The 21,360-nt window shown below is 35.9% G+C and overlaps 1 protein-coding gene across 1 annotated transcript in view; it reads left to right on the plus strand.

The window, feature by feature from the left end:
* Positions 1–21,360, plus strand: part of LOC137430976 (transcription factor Sp3) — a 276,404-nt gene that overhangs the window by 105,788 nt on the left and 149,256 nt on the right. Inside the window, exon 4 of the mRNA XM_068121792.2 lies at positions 18,216–18,366. Coding sequence (XP_067977893.2) covers positions 18,216–18,366 — 151 coding nt within the window. The remainder of the gene's footprint in view (positions 1–18,215; positions 18,367–21,360) is intronic.

Consider the following 21,360-nt stretch of genomic DNA (forward strand, 5'->3'; position numbering starts at 1 on the left):
GGTTCATTGCTAATCTAGACTTGTAATGGTTCATTGCTAATCTAGACTTGTATTGGTTCATTGCTAATCTAGACTTGTAATGGTTCATTGCTAATGTAGACGTGTAATGATTCATTGCTAATCTAGACTTGTAATGGTTCATTGCTAATCTAGACTTGTAATGGTTCATTGCTAATCTAGACTTGTAATGGTTCATTGCTAATCTGGACTTGTATTGGTTCATTGCTAATCTAGACTTGTAATGGTTCATTGCTAATCTAGACTTGTAATGGTTCATTGCTAATCTAGACTTGTAATGGTTCATTGCTAATCTAGACTTGTAATGATTCATTGCTAATCTAGACTTGTAATGATTCATTGCTAATGTAGACTTGTAATGGTTCATTGCTAATGTAGACTTGTAATGGTTCATTGCTAATCTAGACTTGTAATGGTTCATTGCTAATCTAGACTTGTAATGATTCATTCCTAATCTGGACTTGTAATGGTTCATTGCTAATCTAGACTTGTAATGGTTCATTGCTAATCTAGACTTGTAATGGTTCATTGCTAATCTAGACTTGTATTGGTTCATTGCTAATCTAGACTTGTAATGGTTCATTGCTAATCTAGACTTGTAATGGTTCATTGCTAATCTAGACTTGTAATGGTTCATTGCTAATCTAGACTTGTAATGATTCATTGCTAATGTAGACTTGTAATGGTTCATTGCTAATCTAGACTTGTAATGGTTCATTGCTAATCTAGACTTGGAATGGTTCATTGCTAATCTAGACTTGTAATGGTTCATTGCTAATCTAGACTTGTAATGGTTCATTGCTAATCTAGACTTGGAATGGTTCATTGCTAATCTAGACTTGTAATGGTTCATTGCTAATCTAGACTTGTAATGGTTCATTGCTATTCTAGACTTGTAATGGTTCATTGCTAATCTAGACTTGTAATGATTCATTGCTAATCGAGACTTGTAATGATTCATTGCTAATCTGGACTTGTAATGGTTCATTGCTAATCTAGACTTGTATTGGTTCATTGCTAATGTAGACTTGTAATGGTTCATTGCTAATCTAGACTTGTAATGGTTCATTGCTAATCTAGACTTGTAATGGTTCATTGCTAATCTAGACTTGTAATGGTTCATTGCTAATCTAGACTTGTAATGATTCATTGCTAATCTAGACTTGTAATGGTTCATTGCTAATCTAGACTTGTAATGATTCATTGCTAATCTAGACTTGTAATGGTTCATTGCTAATCTAGACTTGTAATGATTCATTGCTAATCTAGACTTGTAATGATTCATTGCTAATCTGGACTTGTAATGGTTCATTGCTAATCTAGACTTGTATTGGTTCATTGCTCATCTAGACTTGTGATGATTCATTGCTAATCTCTACTTGTAATGATTCATTGCTAATCTAGACTTGTAATGGTTCATTGCTAATGTAGACTTGTAATGGTTCATTGCTAATCTGGACTTGTAATGGTTCATTGCTAATGTAGACTTGTAATGGTTCATTGCTAATGTGGACTTGTCATGGTTCATTGCTAATCTAGACTTGTAATGGTTCATTGCTAATCTAGACTTGTAATGATTCATTGCTAATCTGGACTTGTAATGGTTCATTGCTAATCTAGACTTGTAATGGTTCATTGCTAATCTAGACTTGTATTGGTTCATTGCTAATCTAGACTTGTGATGATTCATTGCTAATCTAGACTTGTAATGGTTCATTGCTAATCTAGACTTGTAATGGTTCATTAATAATCTAGACTTGTAATGATTCATTGCTAATCTAGACTTGTAATGATTCATTGCTAATGTAGACTTGTAATGGTTCATTGCTAATCTAGACTTGTAATGGTTCATTAATAATCTAGACTTGTAATGGTTCATTGCTAATCTAGACTTGTAATGGTTCATTGCTAATGTAGACTTGTAATGATTCATTGCTAATGTAGACTTGTAATGGTACATTGCTAATCTAGACTTGTAATGATTCATTGCTAATATAGACTTGTAATGATTCATTGCTAATGTAGACTTGTAATGGTTCATTGCTAATGTAGACTTGTAATGGTTCATTGCTAATGTAGACTTGTAATGATTCATTGCTAATGTAGACTTGTAATGGTTCATTGCTAATGTAGAGTTGTAATGATTCATTGCTACTGTAGACTTGTAATGGTTCATTGCTAATCTAGACTTGTAATGGTTCATTGCTAATCTAGACTTGTATTGGTTCATTGCTAATCTAGACTTGTAATGATTCATTGCTAATCTAGACTTGTAATGGTTCATTGCTAATCTAGACTTGTAATGATTCATTGCTAATCTAGACTTGTAATGATTCATTGCTAATCTGGACTTGTAATGGTTCATTGCTAATCTAGACTTGTATTGGTTCATTGCTCATCTAGACTTGTGATGATTCATTGCTAATCTCTACTTGTAATGATTCATTGCTAATCTAGACTTGTAATGGTTCATTGCTAATGTAGACTTGTAATGGTTCATTGCTAATCTGGACTTGTAATGGTTCATTGCTAATGTAGACTTGTAATGGTTCATTGCTAATGTGGACTTGTCATGGTTCATTGCTAATCTAGACTTGTAATGGTTCATTGCTAATCTAGACTTGTAATGATTCATTGCTAATCTGGACTTGTAATGGTTCATTGCTAATCTAGACTTGTAATGGTTCATTGCTAATCTAGACTTGTATTGGTTCATTGCTAATCTAGACTTGTGATGATTCATTGCTAATCTAGACTTGTAATGGTTCATTGCTAATCTAGACTTGTAATGGTTCATTAATAATCTAGACTTGTAATGATTCATTGCTAATCTAGACTTGTAATGATTCATTGCTAATGTAGACTTGTAATGGTTCATTGCTAATCTAGACTTGTAATGGTTCATTAATAATCTAGACTTGTAATGGTTCATTGCTAATCTAGACTTGTAATGGTTCATTGCTAATGTAGACTTGTAATGATTCATTGCTAATGTAGACTTGTAATGGTACATTGCTAATCTAGACTTGTAATGATTCATTGCTAATATAGACTTGTAATGATTCATTGCTAATGTAGACTTGTAATGGTTCATTGCTAATGTAGACTTGTAATGGTTCATTGCTAATGTAGACTTGTAATGATTCATTGCTAATGTAGACTTGTAATGGTTCATTGCTAATGTAGAGTTGTAATGATTCATTGCTACTGTAGACTTGTAATGGTTCATTGCTAATCTAGACTTGTAATGGTTCATTGCTAATCTAGACTTGTATTGGTTCATTGCTAATCTAGACTTGTAATGGTTCATTGCTAATCTAGACTTGTAATGGTTCATTGCTAATCTAGACTTGTATTGGTTCATTGCTAATCTAGACTTGTGATGATTCATTGCTAATCTAGACTTGTAATGGTTCATTGCTAATCTAGACTTGTAATGGTTCATTGCTAATCTGGACTTGTAATGGTTCATTGCTAATCTAGACTTGTATTGGTTCATTGCTAATCTAGACTTGTAATGGTTCATTGCTAATCTAGACTTGTAATGGTTCATTGCTAATCTAGACTTGTATTGGTTCATTGCTAATCTAGACTTGTGATGATTCATTGCTAATCTAGACTGGTAATGGTTCATTGCTAATCTAGACTTGTAATGGTTCATTGCTAATCTGGACTTGTAATGGTTCATTGCTAATCTAGACTTGTAATGATTCATTGCTAATGTAGACTTGTAATGGTTCATTGCTAATCTAGACTTGTAATGGTTCATTGCTAATCTAGACTTGTAATGGTTCATTGCTAATCTAGACTTGTATTGGTTCATTGCTAATCTAGACTTGTAATGATTCATTGCTAATCTAGACTTGTAATGGTTCATTGCTAATGTAGACTTGTAATGATTCATTGCTAATCTAGACTTGTAATGGTTCATTGCTAATGTAGACTTGTAATGGTTCATTGCTAATCTCGACTTGTAATGGTTCATTGCTAATCTAGACTTGTAATGGTTCATTGCTAATCTCGACTTGTAATGGTTCATTGCTAATCTAGACTTGTAATGATTCATTGCTAATCTAGACTTGTAATGGTTCATTGCTAATCTAGACTTGTAATGATTCATTGCTAATCTAGACTTGTAATGGTTCATTGCTAATCTAGACTTGTAATGGTTCATTGCTAATCTAGACTTGTATTGGTTCATTGCTAATCTAGACTTGTAATGGTTCATTGCTAATGTAGACGTGTAATGATTCATTGCTAATCTAGACTTGTAATGGTTCATTGCTAATCTAGACTTGTAATGGTTCATTGCTAATCTAGACTTGTAATGGTTCATTGCTAATCTGGACTTGTATTGGTTCATTGCTAATCTAGACTTGTAATGGTTCATTGCTAATCTAGACTTGTAATGGTTCATTGCTAATCTAGACTTGTAATGGTTCATTGCTAATCTAGACTTGTAATGATTCATTGCTAATCTAGACTTGTAATGATTCATTGCTAATGTAGACTTGTAATGGTTCATTGCTAATGTAGACTTGTAATGGTTCATTGCTAATCTAGACTTGTAATGGTTCATTGCTAATCTAGACTTGTAATGATTCATTCCTAATCTGGACTTGTAATGGTTCATTGCTAATCTAGACTTGTAATGGTTCATTGCTAATCTAGACTTGTAATGGTTCATTGCTAATCTAGACTTGTATTGGTTCATTGCTAATCTAGACTTGTAATGGTTCATTGCTAATCTAGACTTGTAATGGTTCATTGCTAATCTAGACTTGTAATGGTTCATTGCTAATCTAGACTTGTAATGATTCATTGCTAATGTAGACTTGTAATGGTTCATTGCTAATCTAGACTTGTAATGGTTCATTGCTAATCTAGACTTGGAATGGTTCATTGCTAATCTAGACTTGTAATGGTTCATTGCTAATCTAGACTTGTAATGGTTCATTGCTAATCTAGACTTGGAATGGTTCATTGCTAATCTAGACTTGTAATGGTTCATTGCTAATCTAGACTTGTAATGGTTCATTGCTATTCTAGACTTGTAATGGTTCATTGCTAATCTAGACTTGTAATGATTCATTGCTAATCGAGACTTGTAATGATTCATTGCTAATCTGGACTTGTAATGGTTCATTGCTAATCTAGACTTGTATTGGTTCATTGCTAATGTAGACTTGTAATGGTTCATTGCTAATCTAGACTTGTAATGGTTCATTGCTAATCTAGACTTGTAATGGTTCATTGCTAATCTAGACTTGTATTGGTTCATTGCTAATCTAGACTTGTAATGGTTCATTGCTAATCTAGACTTGTAATGGTTCATTGCTAATCTAGACTTGTAATGATTCATTGCTAATCTAGACTTGTAATGGTTCATTGCTAATCTAGACTTGTAATGATTCATTGCTAATCTAGACTTGTAATGGTTCATTGCTAATCTAGACTTGTAATGATTCATTGCTAATCTAGACTTGTAATGATTCATTGCTAATCTGGACTTGTAATGGTTCATTGCTAATCTAGACTTGTATTGGTTCATTGCTCATCTAGACTTGTGATGATTCATTGCTAATCTCTACTTGTAATGATTCATTGCTAATCTAGACTTGTAATGGTTCATTGCTAATGTAGACTTGTAATGGTTCATTGCTAATCTGGACTTGTAATGGTTCATTGCTAATGTAGACTTGTAATGGTTCATTGCTAATGTGGACTTGTCATGGTTCATTGCTAATCTAGACTTGTAATGGTTCATTGCTAATCTAGACTTGTAATGATTCATTGCTAATCTGGACTTGTAATGGTTCATTGCTAATCTAGACTTGTAATGGTTCATTGCTAATCTAGACTTGTATTGGTTCATTGCTAATCTAGACTTGTGATGATTCATTGCTAATCTAGACTTGTAATGGTTCATTGCTAATCTAGACTTGTAATGGTTCATTAATAATCTAGACTTGTAATGATTCATTGCTAATCTAGACTTGTAATGATTCATTGCTAATGTAGACTTGTAATGGTTCATTGCTAATCTAGACTTGTAATGGTTCATTAATAATCTAGACTTGTAATGGTTCATTGCTAATCTAGACTTGTAATGGTTCATTGCTAATGTAGACTTGTAATGATTCATTGCTAATGTAGACTTGTAATGGTACATTGCTAATCTAGACTTGTAATGATTCATTGCTAATATAGACTTGTAATGATTCATTGCTAATGTAGACTTGTAATGGTTCATTGCTAATGTAGACTTGTAATGGTTCATTGCTAATGTAGACTTGTAATGATTCATTGCTAATGTAGACTTGTAATGGTTCATTGCTAATGTAGAGTTGTAATGATTCATTGCTACTGTAGACTTGTAATGGTTCATTGCTAATCTAGACTTGTAATGGTTCATTGCTAATCTAGACTTGTAATGATTCATTGCTAATGTAGACTTGTAATGGTTCATTGCTAATGTAGACTTGTAATGGTTCATTGCTAATGTAGACTTGTAATGATTCATTGCTAATGTAGACTTGTAATGGTTCATTGCTAATGTAGACTTGTAATGGTTCATTGCTAATCTAGACTTGTAATGATTCATTGCTAATGTAGACTTGTAATGGTTCATTGCTAATCTAGACTTGTAATGATTCATTGCTAATCTAGACTTGTAATGATTCATTGCTAATGTAGACTTGTAATGATTCATTGCTAATCTAGACTTGTAATGGTTCATTAATAATCTAGACTTGTAATGGTTCATTGCTTATCTAGACTTGTAATGGTTCATTGCTAATGTAGACTTGTAATGATTCATTGCTAATGTAGACTTGTAATGGTTCATTGCTAATGTAGACTTGTAATGATTCATTGCTAATGTAGACTTGTAATGGTTCATTGCTTATGTAGACTTGTAATGATTCATTGCTAATCTAGACTTGTAATGGTTCATTGCTAATCTAGACTTGTAATGATTCATTGCTAATGTAGACTTGTAATGGTTCATTAATAATCTGGACTTGTAATGGTTCATTGCTAATCTAGACTTGTATTGGTTCATTGCTAATCTAGACTTGTAATGGTTCATTGCTAATCTAGACTTGTAATGATTCATTGCTAATCTAGACTTGTAATGGTTCATTGCTAATCTAGACTTGTAATGATTCATTGCTAATCTAGACTTGTAATGGTTCATTAATAATCTAGACTTGTAATGGTTCATTGCTAATCTAGACTTGTAATGGTTCATTAATAATCTAGACCTGTATTGGTTCATTGCTAATCTAGACTTGTAATGGTTCATTAATAATCTAGACCTGTATTGGTTCATTGCTAATCTAGACTTGTAATGGTTCATTAATAATCTAGACTTGTAATGGTTCATTAATAATCTAGACTTGTAATGGTTCATTGCTAATCTAGACTTGTAATGGTTCATTGCTAATGTAGACTTGTAATGGTTCATTGCTAATCTAGACTTGTAATGGTTCATTGCTAATGTAGACTTGTAATGGTTCATTGCTAATCTAGACTTGTAATGATTCATTGCGAATGTAGACTTGTAATGATTCATTGCTAATCTAGACTTGTAATGATTCATTGCTAATGTAGACTTGTAATGGTTCATTGCTAATGTAGACTTGTAAAGGTTCATTGCTAATCTAGACTTGTAATGATTCATTGCTAATCTAGACTTGTAATGATTCATTGCTAATCTAGACTTGTAATGATTCATTGCTAATCTAGACTTGTAATGGTTCATTGCTAATCTAGACTTGTAATGGTTCATTGCTAATGTAGACTTGTAATGGTTCATTGCTAATCTGGACTTGTATTGGTTCATTGCTAATCTAGACTTGTAATGGTTCATTGCTAATCTAGACTTGTAATGGTTCATTGCTAATCTAGACTTGTATTGGTTCATTGCTAATCTAGACTTGTAATGATTCATTGCTAATCTAGACTTGTAATGATTCATTGCTAATCTAGACTTGTAATGGTTCATTGCTAATCTAGACTTGTAATGGTTCATTGCTAATGTAGACTTGTATTGGTTCATTGCTAATCTAGACTTGTAATGGTTCATTGCTAATCTAGACTTGTAATGGTTCATTGCTAATCTAGACCTGTATTGGTTCATTGCTAATCTAGACTTGTAATGGTTCATTGCTAATCTAGACTTGTAATGGTTCATTGCTAATCTAGACTTGTAATGATTAATTGCTAATCTAGACTTGTAATGGTTCATTGCTAATCTAGACTTGTAATGGTTCATTGCTAATCTAGACTTGTAATGGTTCATTGCTAATCTAGACTTGTAATGGTTCATTGCTAATCTAGACTTGTAATGGTTCATTGCTAATCTAGACTTGTATTGGTTCATTGCTAATCTAGACTTGTAATGGTTCATTGCTAATCTAGAGCTGTATTGGTTCATTGCTAATCTAGACTTGTAATGGTTCATTGCTAATCTAGACTTGTAATGGTTCATTGCTAATCTAGACTTGTAATGGTTCATTGCTAATCTAGACATGTAATGGTTCATTGCTAATCTACACTTGTAATGGTTCATTGCTAATCTACACTTGTAATGGTTCATTGCTAATCTACACTTGTAATGGTTCATTGCTAATCTAGACTTGTAATGGTTCATTGCTAATCTAGACTTGTAATGGTTCATTGCTAATCTAGACATGTATTGGTTCATTGCTAAGCTAGACTTGAAATGGTTCATTGCTAATGTAGACTTGTAATGGTTCATTGCTAATCTAGACTTGTAATGGTTCATTGCTAATCTAGACCTGTATTGGTTCATTGCTAATCTAGACTTGTAATGGTTCATTGCTAATCTAGACTTGTAATGGTTCATTGCTAATCTAGACTTGTAATGGTTCATTGCTAATCTAGACATGTAATGGTTCATTGCTAATCTACACTTGTAATGGTTCATTGCTAATCTACACTTGTAATGGTTCATTGCTAATCTAGACATGTATTGGTTCATTGCTAATCTACACTTGTAATGGTTCATTGCTAATGTAGACTTGTAATGGTTCATTGCTAATCTAGACTTGTAATGGTTCATTGCTAATCTAGACATGTAATGGTTCATTGCTAATCTACACTTGTAATGGTTCATTGCTAATCTAGACCTGTATTGGTTCATTGCTAATCTAGACTTGTAATGGTTCATTGCTAATCGAGACTTGTAATGGTTCATTGCTAATCTAGACTTGTAATGGTTCATTGCTAATCTAGACATGTAATGGTTCATTGCTAATCTACACTTGTAATGGTTCATTGCTAATCTACACTTGTAATGGTTCATTGCTAATCTAGACTTGTAATGGTTCATTGCTAATCTAGACATGTATTGGTTCATTGCTAATCTAGACTTGTAATGGTTCATTGCTAATCTAGACCTGTATTGGTTCATTGCTAATCTAGACTTGTAATGGTTCATTGCTAATCTAGACCTGTAATGGTTCATTGCTAATCTAGACCTGTATTGGTTCATTGCTAATCTAGACTTGTAATGGTTCATTGCTAATCTAGACATGTATTGGTTCATTGCTAATCTAGACTTGTAATGGTTCATTGCTAATCTAGACTTGTAATGGTTCATTGCTAATCTAGACCTGTATTGGTTCATTGCTAATCTAGACTTGTAATGGTTCATTGCTAATCTAGACTTGTAATGGTTCATTGCTAATCTAGACTTGTAATGATTAATTGCTAATCTAGACTTGTAATGGTTCATTGCTAATCTAGACTTGTAATGGTTCATTGCTAATCTAGACTTGTAATGGTTCATTGCTAATCTAGACTTGTAATGGTTCATTGCTAATCTAGACTTGTATTGGTTCATTGCTAATCTAGACTTGTAATGGTTCATTGCTAATCTAGAGCTGTATTGGTTCATTGCTAATCTAGACTTGTAATGGTTCATTGCTAATCTAGACTTGTAATGGTTCATTGCTAATCTAGACTTGTAATGGTTCATTGCTAATCTAGACATGTAATGGTTCATTGCTAATCTACACTTGTAATGGTTCATTGCTAATCTACACTTGTAATGGTTCATTGCTAATCTACACTTGTAATGGTTCATTGCTAATCTAGACTTGTAATGGTTCATTGCTAATCTAGACTTGTAATGGTTCATTGCTAATCTAGACTTGTAATGGTTCATTGCTAATCTAGACTTGTAATGGTTCATTGCTAATCTAGAGCTGTATTGGTTCATTGCTAATCTAGACTTGTAATGGTTCATTGCTAATCTAGACTTGTAATGGTTCATTGCTAATCTAGACATGTATTGGTTCATTGCTAATCTAGACTTGTAATGGTTCATTGCTAATCTACACTTGTAATGGTTCATTGCTAATCTACACTTGTAATGGTTCATTGCTAATCTAGACTTGTAATGGTTCATTGCTAATCTAGACTTGTAATGGTTCATTGCTAATCTAGACTTGTAATGGTTCATTGCTAATCTAGACTTGTAATGGTTCATTGCTAATCTAGACTTGTAATGGTTCATTGCTAATGTAGACTTGTAATGGTTCATTGCTAATCTAGACTTGTAATGGTTAATTGCTAATCTAGACTTGTAATGGTTCATTGCTAATCTAGACTTGTAATGGTTCATTGCTAATCTAGACTTGTAATGGTTCATTGCTAATCTAGACTTGTAATGGTTCATTGCTAATCTAGACTTGTAATGGTTCATTGCTAATCTAGACTTGTAATGGTTCATTGCTAATCTAGACTTGCAATGGTTCATTGTTAATCTAGACTTGTAATGGTTCATTGCTAATCTAGACTTGTAATGGTTCATTGCTAATCTAGACTTGTAATGGTTCATTGCTAATGTAGACTTGTAATGGTTCATTGCTAATCTAGACTTGTATTGGTTCATTGCTAATCTAGACTTGTAATGGTTCATTGCTAATCTAGACTTGTAATGGTTCATTGCTAATGTAGACTTGTAATGGTTCATTGCTAATCTAGACTTGTAATGGTTCATTGCTAATCTAGACTTGTAATGATTCATTCCTAATCTGGACTTGTAATGGTTCATTGCTAATCTAGACTTGTAATGATTCATTGCTAATGTAGACTTGTAATGATTCATTGCTAATGTAGACTTGTAATGGTTCATTGCTAATCTAGACTTGTAATGGTTCATTGCTAATGTAGACTTGTATTGGTTCATTGGTAATCTAGACTTGTGATGATTCATTGCTAATGTAGACTTGTAATGGTTCATTGCTAATCTAGACTTGTGATGGTTCATTGCTAATGTAGACTTGTATTGGTTCATTGCTAATCTAGACTTGTGATGATTCATTGCTAATGTAGACTTGTGATGATTCATTGCTAATGTAGACTTGTAATGGTTCATTGCTAATCTAGACTTGTAATGGTTCATTGCTAATGTAGACTTGTAATGGTTCATTGCTAATCTAGACTTGTAATGGTTCATTGCTAATCTAGACTTGTATTGGTTCATTGCTAATGTAGACTTGTAATGGTTCATTGCTAATCTAGACTTGTAATGGTTCATTGCTAATCTAGACTTGTAATGGTTCATTGCTAATGTAGACTTGTAATGGTTCATTGCTAATCTAGACTTGTAATGGTTCATTGCTAATGTAGACTTGTAATGGTTCATTGCTAATCTAGACTTGTGATGGTTCATTGCTAATGTAGACTTGTATTGGTTCATTGCTAATCTAGACTTGTGATGATTCATTGCTAATGTAGACTTGTAATGGTTCATTGCTAATCTAGACTTGTAATGGTTCATTGCTAATCTAGACTTGTAATGGTTCATTGCTAATCTAGACTTGTAATGATTCATTGCTAATCTAGACTTGTAATGGTTCATTGCTAATCTAGACTTGTAATGGTTCATTGCTATTCTAGACTTGTAATGGTTCATTGCTAATCTAGACTTGTAATGATTAATTGCTAATGTAGACTTGTAATGGTTCATTGCTAATCTAGACTTGTAATGGTTCATTGCTAATCTAGACTTGTAATGGTTCATTGCTAATCTAGACTTGTAATGGTTCATTGCTAATGTAGACTTGTAATGGTTCATTGCTAATCTAGACTTGTAATGGTTCATTGCTAATCTCGACTTGTAATGATTCATTGCTAATCTAGACTTGTAATGGTTCATTGCTAATCTCGACTTGTAATGATTCATTGCTAATCTCGACTTGTAATGATTCATTGCTAATCTAGACTTGTAATGGTTCATTGCTAATCTAGACTTGTAATGGTTCATTGCTAATCTAGACTTGTAATGATTCATTGCTAATCTAGACTTGTAATGGTTCATTGCTAATCTAGACTTGTAATGGTTCATTGCTATTCTAGACTTGTAATGGTTCATTGCTAATCTAGACTTGTAATGATTAATTGCTAATGTAGACTTGTAATGGTTCATTGCTAATCTAGACTTGTAATGGTTCATTGCTAATCTAGACTTGTAATGGTTCATTGCTAATCTAGACTTGTAATGGTTCATTGCTAATCTAGACTTGTAATGGTTCATTGCTAATGTAGACTTGTAATGGTTCATTGCTAATCTAGACTTGTAATGGTTCATTGCTAATCTCGACTTGTAATGATTCATTGCTAATCTAGACTTGTAATGGTTCATTGCTAATCTCGACTTGTAATGATTCATTGCTAATCTCGACTTGTAATGATTCATTGCTAATCTCGACTTGTAATGGTTCATTGCTAATCTAGACTTGTAATGATTCATTGCTAATCTAGACTTGTAATGGTTCATTGCTAATCTAGACTTGTAATGGTTCATTGCTAATCTGGACTTGTAATGGTTCATTGCTAATCTGGACTTGTAATGGTTCATTGCTAATCTGGACTTGTAATGGTTCATTGCTAATCTGGACTTGTAATGGTTCATTGCTAATCTGGACTTGTAATGGTTCATTGCTAATCTAGACTTGTAATGGTTCATTGCTAATCTAGACTTGTAATGATTCATTGCTAATCTAGACTTGTAATGGTTCATTGCTAATCTCGACTTGTAATGGTTCATTGCTAATCTGGACTTGTAATGGTTCATTGCTAATGTAGACTTGTAATGGTTCATTGCTAATCTAGACTTGTAATGGTTCATTGCTAATCTCGACTTGTAATGATTCATTGCTAATCTAGACTTGTAATGGTTCATTGCTAATCTCGACTTGTAATGATTCATTGCTAATCTCGACTTGTAATGATTCATTGCTAATCTAGACTTGTAATGGTTCATTGCTAATCTAGACTTGTAATGGTTCATTGCTAATCTAGACTTGTAATGATTCATTGCTAATCTAGACTTGTAATGGTTCATTGCTAATCTAGACTTGTAATGGTTCATTGCTAATCTAGACTTGTAATGGTTCATTGCTAATGTAGACTTGTAATGGTTCATTGCTAATCTAGACTTGTAATGGTTCATTGCTAATCTAGACTTGTAATGGTTCATTGCTAATCTAGACTTGTAATGGTTCATTGCTAATGTAGACTTGTAATGGTTCATTGCTAATCTAGACTTGTGATGGTTCATTGCTAATGTAGACTTGTATTGGTTCATTGCTAATCTAGACTTGTGATGATTCATTGCTAATGTAGACTTGTAATGGTTCATTGCTAATGTAGACTTGTAATGGTTCATTGCTAATGTAGACTTGTAATGGTTCATTGCTAATGTAGACTTGTAATGGTTCATTGCTAATCTAGACTTGTAATGGTTCATTGCTAATGTAGACTTGTAATGGTTCATTGCTAATGTAGACTTGTAATGGTTCATTGCTAATGTAGACTTGTAATGGTTCATTGCTAATCTAGACTTGTAATGGTTCATTGCTAATGTAGACTTGTAATGGTTCATTGCTAATGTAGACTTGTAATGGTTCATTGCTAATCTAGACTTGTAATGGTTCATTGCTAATGTAGACTTGTAATGGTTCATTGCTAATCTAGACTTGTAATGGTTCATTGCTAATCTAGACTTGTAATGGTTCATTGCTAATCTAGACTTGTAATGGTTCATTGCTAATGTAGACTTGTAATGGTTCATTGCTAATCTAGACTTGTGATGGTTCATTGCTAATGTAGACTTGTATTGGTTCATTGCTAATCTAGACTTGTGATGATTCATTGCTAATGTAGACTTGTAATGGTTCATTGCTAATCTAGACTTGTAATGGTTCATTGCTAATCTAGACTTGTAATGGTTCATTGCTAATCTCGACTTGTAATGATTCATTGCTAATCTAGACTTGTAATGGTTCATTGCTAATCTAGACTTGTAATGGTTCATTGCTATTCTAGACTTGTAATGGTTCATTGCTAATCTAGACTTGTAATGATTAATTGCTAATGTAGACTTGTAATGGTTCATTGCTAATCTAGACTTGTAATGGTTCATTGCTAATCTAGACTTGTAATGGTTCATTGCTAATCTAGACTTGTAATGGTTCATTGCTAATGTAGACTTGTAATGGTTCATTGCTAATCTAGACTTGTAATGGTTCATTGCTAATCTCGACTTGTAATGATTCATTGCTAATCTAGACTTGTAATGGTTCATTGCTAATCTCGACTTGTAATGATTCATTGCTAATCTCGACTTGTAATGGTTCATTGCTAATCTAGACTTGTAATGGTTCATTGCTAATCTAGACTTGTAATGATTCATTGCTAATCTAGACTTGTAATGGTTCATTGCTAATCTAGACTTGTAATGGTTCATTGCTATTCTAGACTTGTAATGGTTCATTGCTAATCTAGACTTGTAATGATTAATTGCTAATGTAGACTTGTAATGGTTCATTGCTAATCTAGACTTGTAATGGTTCATTGCTAATCTAGACTTGTAATGGTTCATTGCTAATCTAGACTTGTAATGGTTCATTGCTAATCTAGACTTGTAATGGTTCATTGCTAATGTAGACTTGTAATGGTTCATTGCTAATCTAGACTTGTAATGGTTCATTGCTAATCTCGACTTGTAATGATTCATTGCTAATCTAGACTTGTAATGGTTCATTGCTAATCTCGACTTGTAATGATTCATTGCTAATCTCGACTTGTAATGATTCATTGCTAATCTCGACTTGTAATGGTTCATTGCTAATCTAGACTTGTAATGATTCATTGCTAATCTAGACTTGTAATGGTTCATTGCTAATCTAGACTTGTAATGGTTCATTGCTAATCTGGACTTGTAATGGTTCATTGCTAATCTGGACTTGTAATGGTTCATTGCTAATCTGGACTTGTAATGGTTCATTGCTAATCTGGACTTGTAATGGTTCATTGCTAATCTGGACTTGTAATGGTTCATTGCTAATCTAGACTTGTAATGGTTCATTGCTAATCTAGACTTGTAATGATTCATTGCTAATCTAGACTTGTAATGGTTCATTGCTAATCTCGACTTGTAATGGTTCATTGCTAATCTGGACTTGTAATGGTTCATTGCTAATGTAGACTTGTAATGGTTCATTGCTAATCTAGACTTGTAATGGTTCATTGCTAATCTCAACTTGTAATGATTCATTGCTAATCTAGACTTGTAATGGTTCATTGCTAATCTCGACTTGTAATGATTCATTGCTAATCTCGACTTGTAATGATTCATTGCTAATCTAGACTTGTAATGGTTCATTGCTAATCTAGACTTGTAATGGTTCATTGCTAATCTAGACTTGTAATGATTCATTGCTAATCTAGACTTGTAATGGTTCATTGCTAATCTAGACTTGTAATGGTTCATTGCTATTCTAGACTTGTAATGGTTCATTGCTAATCTAGACTTGTAATGGTTCATTGCTAATCTAGACTTGTAATGGTTCATTGCTAATGTAGACTTGTAATGGTTCATTGCTAATCTAGACTTGTAATGGTTCATTGCTAATCTAGACTTGTAATGGTTCATTGCTAATCTAGACTTGTAATGGTTCATTGCTAATCTAGACTTGTAATGGTTCATTGCTAATGTAGACTTGTAATGGTTCATTGCTAATCTAGACTTGTAATGGTCCATTGCTAATCTCGACTTGTAATGATTCATTGCTAATCTAGACTTGTAATGGTTCATTGCTAATCTCGACTTGTAATGATTCATTGCTAATCTCGACTTGTAATGATTCATTGCTAATCTCGACTTGTAATGGTTCATTGCTAATCTAGACTTGTAATGATTCATTGCTAATCTAGACTTGTAATGGTTCATTGCTAATCTAGACTTGTAATGGTTCATTGCTAATCTGGACTTGTAATGGTTCATTGCTAATCTGGACTTGTAATGGTTCATTGCTAATCTGGACTTGTAATGGTTCATTGCTAATCTGGACTTGTAATGGTTCATTGCTAATCTATACTTGTAATGGTTCATTGCTAATCTAGACTTGTAATGGTTCATTGCTAATCTAGACTTGTAATGGTTCATTGCTAATCTAGACTTTGTCATGGTTAATTGCTAATCTACACTTCTGTAGGTGAAAGTTGATCCAGGTTTGACCAGCCTCTCAACCCTCTCCCCCCCCCCCCCCCCTAGCCCCCACTCCCAAACAGGAATTTGCCGTTTGCTGTTTCCACTGAAACTACACACACAATTTCAATGAAACTTGACCACAAGCTTCATCACCTGTGATGTACCAATATTTGTTCAAGGCATTAGGAAAATTGGGGTCTGAGGAGGTATAACCTCCCCACCCCCCGGGTTGCCCCGCTCCCCCCCCCCCCCAAATAGTTTTTTTGTTTGTTTACAGTTACTCCCGCCAGGGTGTAATGCATTCGCTCTAGTGTGTGTGTGTGTGTGTGTGTGTGTGTGTGTGTGTGTGTGTGTGTGTGTGTGTGTGTGTGTGTGTGTGTGTGTGTGTGTGTGTGTGTGTGTGTGTGTGTGTGTGTGTTCATGTGTGTGTGTTTGTGTTCGTGTGTTTGTGTTCGTGTGTTTGTGAACAAGATATCTGGAAAAGTTCTGAACGGATTTGGATTAAAGTTGGTGGGATGATTGCCCTTGGGATAAGGAAGAATTGATTAGTTTTTGGTGAAGCTCAGGATATTATTTCGAATCCAGGAATTTTTTGGGGGAATTAAAAAAAAATTTTTTTTTTCTGTTTTCCTTTAAAAAACATTTTCTCTGCAATAATTGGACCGATTGAGAGCAAATTTTCACCATCGGAGGGACTCGGTCTGTAGAATATTTTAATGGTAATTATGACCACAGGTCACGTGGTTCTGCCGCCATATTGTTTTGAGTGAAAAACACTAAAATCCAATTGTTTGTTGCTCGTCTCCACTTATGTCCTCGTTTGTTGTTCGCCTTGGCCTGTTCTCGTTTATTGCTCCTCTCGGTTTATGCCTTGTTGCTGATCTCGGCTTATGCTTTGTTGCTCATCTCGGCTGGTTGTGGTTTTTTGCTCATATACACTTATGGTTTTTTGCTCATGTACACTTGTTCTGGTTTGGTGCTCATGTACTACACTCATGTACACTGAGATCGACATTGGCCAAAAGGTGAACACAGGCCATAGGTCAACCACTTTTTTCCCAATTCCTAAAATCCTCAATTTTCATCCAATTGACTTGAAAATGGAATGGTATTCACATATCAGTTAAAATAATTCAACCCACAACTATTTTTGAGATCAGCATCGGCCAACATAGGCCAAAGGTCAACAACCATTTGAAATTTCTAAAATCCTAAATTTTCATCCGATTGACGTGAAAATAGAATGGGATTTACATATCAGTTAACTGAATTCAACCAACAACTATTTTTGAGGTCAATATAGGCCAAAGGTCAACCACTTTTTTCAAATTTCTAAAATCCTCTATTTTCATTCTAATCGAGGATTATTGGTAGTTGTAATCGCGACCTGGGTTATGTTTTGGGGGTGCCAATTACTATAAGCAAGAATCCTGGGGTGGGAGGACCGTTGTTGGCGCTTTTTTTATGGAAGGATGGATGGGGTTGAGCAGGGGCAATGGGTCATGCTATGTTTGCATGCAAAGAGACGTTTGAGAACCATTTCTATGGGGTGTATTGCAGCACCCTGTAGAGCAGTGGTTCTTAAACTTTTTTGCTCCCCCGCCTCCCCGAACCAGCCAGTCTATAACCTATCCCCCTTCAAAAAACTATGTTTCTGTGCAAGCAGCACAGACGGAGAGCGGCGAGGGAAAGTGGCAAGCTGTGTTGGGTTCGGAAGATCTTGTGCCGGGTGCCGGTGGAGACCAAACAACTGAGACAGGAAAGCGCATCCGTCGTGTGGCATGTGCTTGCCCAAACTGCCGTGACAATGAGGGCAGGTGAGCCACTGTCTTTTGTGCATGCACAATGCCTTTCCTCGCAGATGTCATTTTATGGGGGGTTTATTTGTTTTTTGGCATTGTCTGATGATGTGGCACTTATCCTTATTGTTTGAGGTTTGTTTTTTATCCCTTTTTTATACTTCGCCAATGCACCCCATTATTTGTGAATTTCCGTATGTTAGAGGGAGGGCTTGGCTTCTGAGGGAGGGCTTCTTCCACACATGTCCAAGGACCATAACCAATGAATGCTGCTTGTGCCTTGCTTAATAGTAAAACATGGCAATTTTGACATGACGTAACTTGAAACCTCTTTTCACTGATCCACTGGATTCTACATTGCAATGAAGAAGTTATCTTGTCGTTCTCAATGCCGAGCTCTTCACTGTGCTACACTCAGTAACTAATGAAAACAAGAGCAAAAGTCTAACAGCGGCATAGCCAAACTTGTAAAGTATTATAAACCACAAACACATATTATTAGCTTTCAAAACGGTCGTTAATGCTGTTCATGACATTAAACAAAGAAATTTGGAGGAATCTCGACATCCATGAGGTAAGTCTTACTTGCAGAACTGAGGGAAGATCTACTGTAATCTATATACCCCACAAGGTTTGGAGGTGTGCTCATTTACCAAGCAACTAGCGAGCACTTGCCAAGCCAGCCGTTCCTTAATGGTTTTGAATGAAGTGCTTGCTCGGATGCTCAAACCACTTGGCGATCTCTCCACAAGAAACTTGGTAAACTAGAACGCCACTCAGTAGAGCGCATACTCCCGCCGTGGGTTTAGTTGGAATAATACGTTTTGTTTAACATCCCCTCTCCCCAAAACAATAAATGAAAAAGAAAGTAAGCCCAAACTGTCAGAGAATATATTTTGATATATCTCGGAATTAGAGGAGAAAAACATAATTTAAGAATAAGAATAAAAGCATTAATGCAGTAAAACAGAAAAAATCTTTCCCAAAAATTTTTCAAAAAAAAATTCCTGGATCCGGAATAATAACCTGAGCTTCACCAAAAACTAATCAATTCTTCCTTATCCCAAGCGCAATCATCCCACCAACTTTCATCCAAATCCATTCAGAACTTTTCCAGATATCTTGTTCACAAACACACAAACATACTGTTACGGTTCTTCACCGCCCTTATTCCCCTTACCAAGGGGGGGATTAATCCCCTTGTTCTTTCTGGGCTGGGCGGAACCGAGACTTGAAATGTCCCTTCCGGGCAAACGCAAAGTAGGGTTTCGGGACTAACTCTCGCTCGTACCTAATTCCCTGCGCCGCCACGGAAGCGAGGAAGCAAGCCTCGCACGAGCCACGTGTGGTTTGCGTACGCCGAGCGGATTGAGTACCATGTGGTCCGTGCATTTTAGTAGTGGAACCCGAATCGAGCGGTCCTATTCGTACCACGCTTAGCCAATGAGGAAACCACAGAAACTATTGAATGGAAAAAGGAAGAACACAGGTTTAATTATTCCCACACGTATATACAATGATCGGGGACGTAGAGACACAGGGCAGCACTTAATCAGTCTTATCTTATCTCCCGGACTCAGGCCCGTCACACTCACACAGGGAATTGCAGATGGGTTGATGTCCCAGCCAGACGCGTTGACGTGGTCGTCCAGGAACGGCCCCGTCCGGCTCTCCACGGTCCCAGCACGTCCCGCGAAGATGGCAGCAGGCGATGGAAGGAACCTCGTAGCGCGTCTCCCGAACAAAGGCAGATGATGAGGTGGAACGGCAAATGCGGCACTTTCAGCGCGGCTGGCGATTACACAGCCGTTCTCACTCGCGCGTCTTAATGCACTGTATATCGATCAGCCTCCAACTCAACCGAGCGTCACTTATAATAGCGCATATTTCGGTTCATGCGCGTCTCTCTTTACCCGCGTATCTTTCACAGTTTTCTGACGCTCGCAACTCCTCTTCAATGATTCTCTTGGTTGGTCAGTGCGCGTGAGTTCTCCCTGGGCAAGTCCTCTGTTCATCAGCGAGGGTCCTTTCAGGCAGCAGTCCTGTTCAACGAGTCCTTCCCGCGCTAGTCCTCTTTACTGCTGCGTGCGCGCCAGTCCTCATGCAGGTCCTTTGCGAGTCCTTCAGTCCCCCCAGGCAGCAAGTCCTCTTTACTGCTGCGTGCGCGCGAATCCTCATGCAAGTCCTCTCGGGGGCTTTGTGCAGTGGGTTATATAGCTACGCCCCCCGAACCTTCTGGAACCCTCTCGAACCTTCTTACCACGCCCTGTGACGCAGCGCCGCCGCCACCACCTCTGAGCCCTGATTGGTGGCTCGTGCTTACCGTCTGCGCTTCTGCCGCTCCGCCTTCGGCTCCGCCCCGACCCTCCTAGCCTGCCTCGTGTTAATTCGCCCAAAAATGAACCAAAGTTAGCGCAAAGGGGCATGAGGCTCGGGAAGCTGGAAAGTCGGTAGAAGTAGGGCCTATTCTCCTGACTCTACTCAACGCAGAACTAACAATGGAAAAGGACTAAGCTCACAAATACTAAGAGTTAACTATACTATCGCGAGGCTACATGTTGCTTGTGTGACTAACTATGAGGGGGAAATTTTAACCTTTATTATACTCTGTACAAACTCAAAACCGCAACAATACGAGCACGCACGCACGCACACACACACATACACGGACGGACGGACACGATCAAATGCTTTACTCCCTGGCGGGAGTAATAAACCTGAAAATCGCAGAGCCAGAACCAGAATTATTTATTTGGTCTGGGAAGCCCATGCGAGGATTCTTCTTCTTCAGCCTCTCACAACCCTGGGTGAATATGCGATCTTTTAAAAAAAAAGTTGGAATTTTGCCAAATGTGTTTTATTAGTTTGTTAATATACCTCAGCCATTGACAAATCTGGAACTAAGTCTTTATAAGTTCATCAAATACTGACACCGTGAATGACATTCGCTGAGCTAAATGTTGATATCTCTTCTGAGGTAAAACCTGATATCTGTAATCTGGCTAAACCCCA

The sequence above is a fragment of the Myxine glutinosa genome, chromosome 7 (genome assembly GCF_964187855.1).
Source record: "Myxine glutinosa chromosome 7, kmMyxGlut1.1, whole genome shotgun sequence".
Taxonomy (NCBI): Eukaryota; Metazoa; Chordata; class Myxini; order Myxiniformes; family Myxinidae; genus Myxine; species Myxine glutinosa.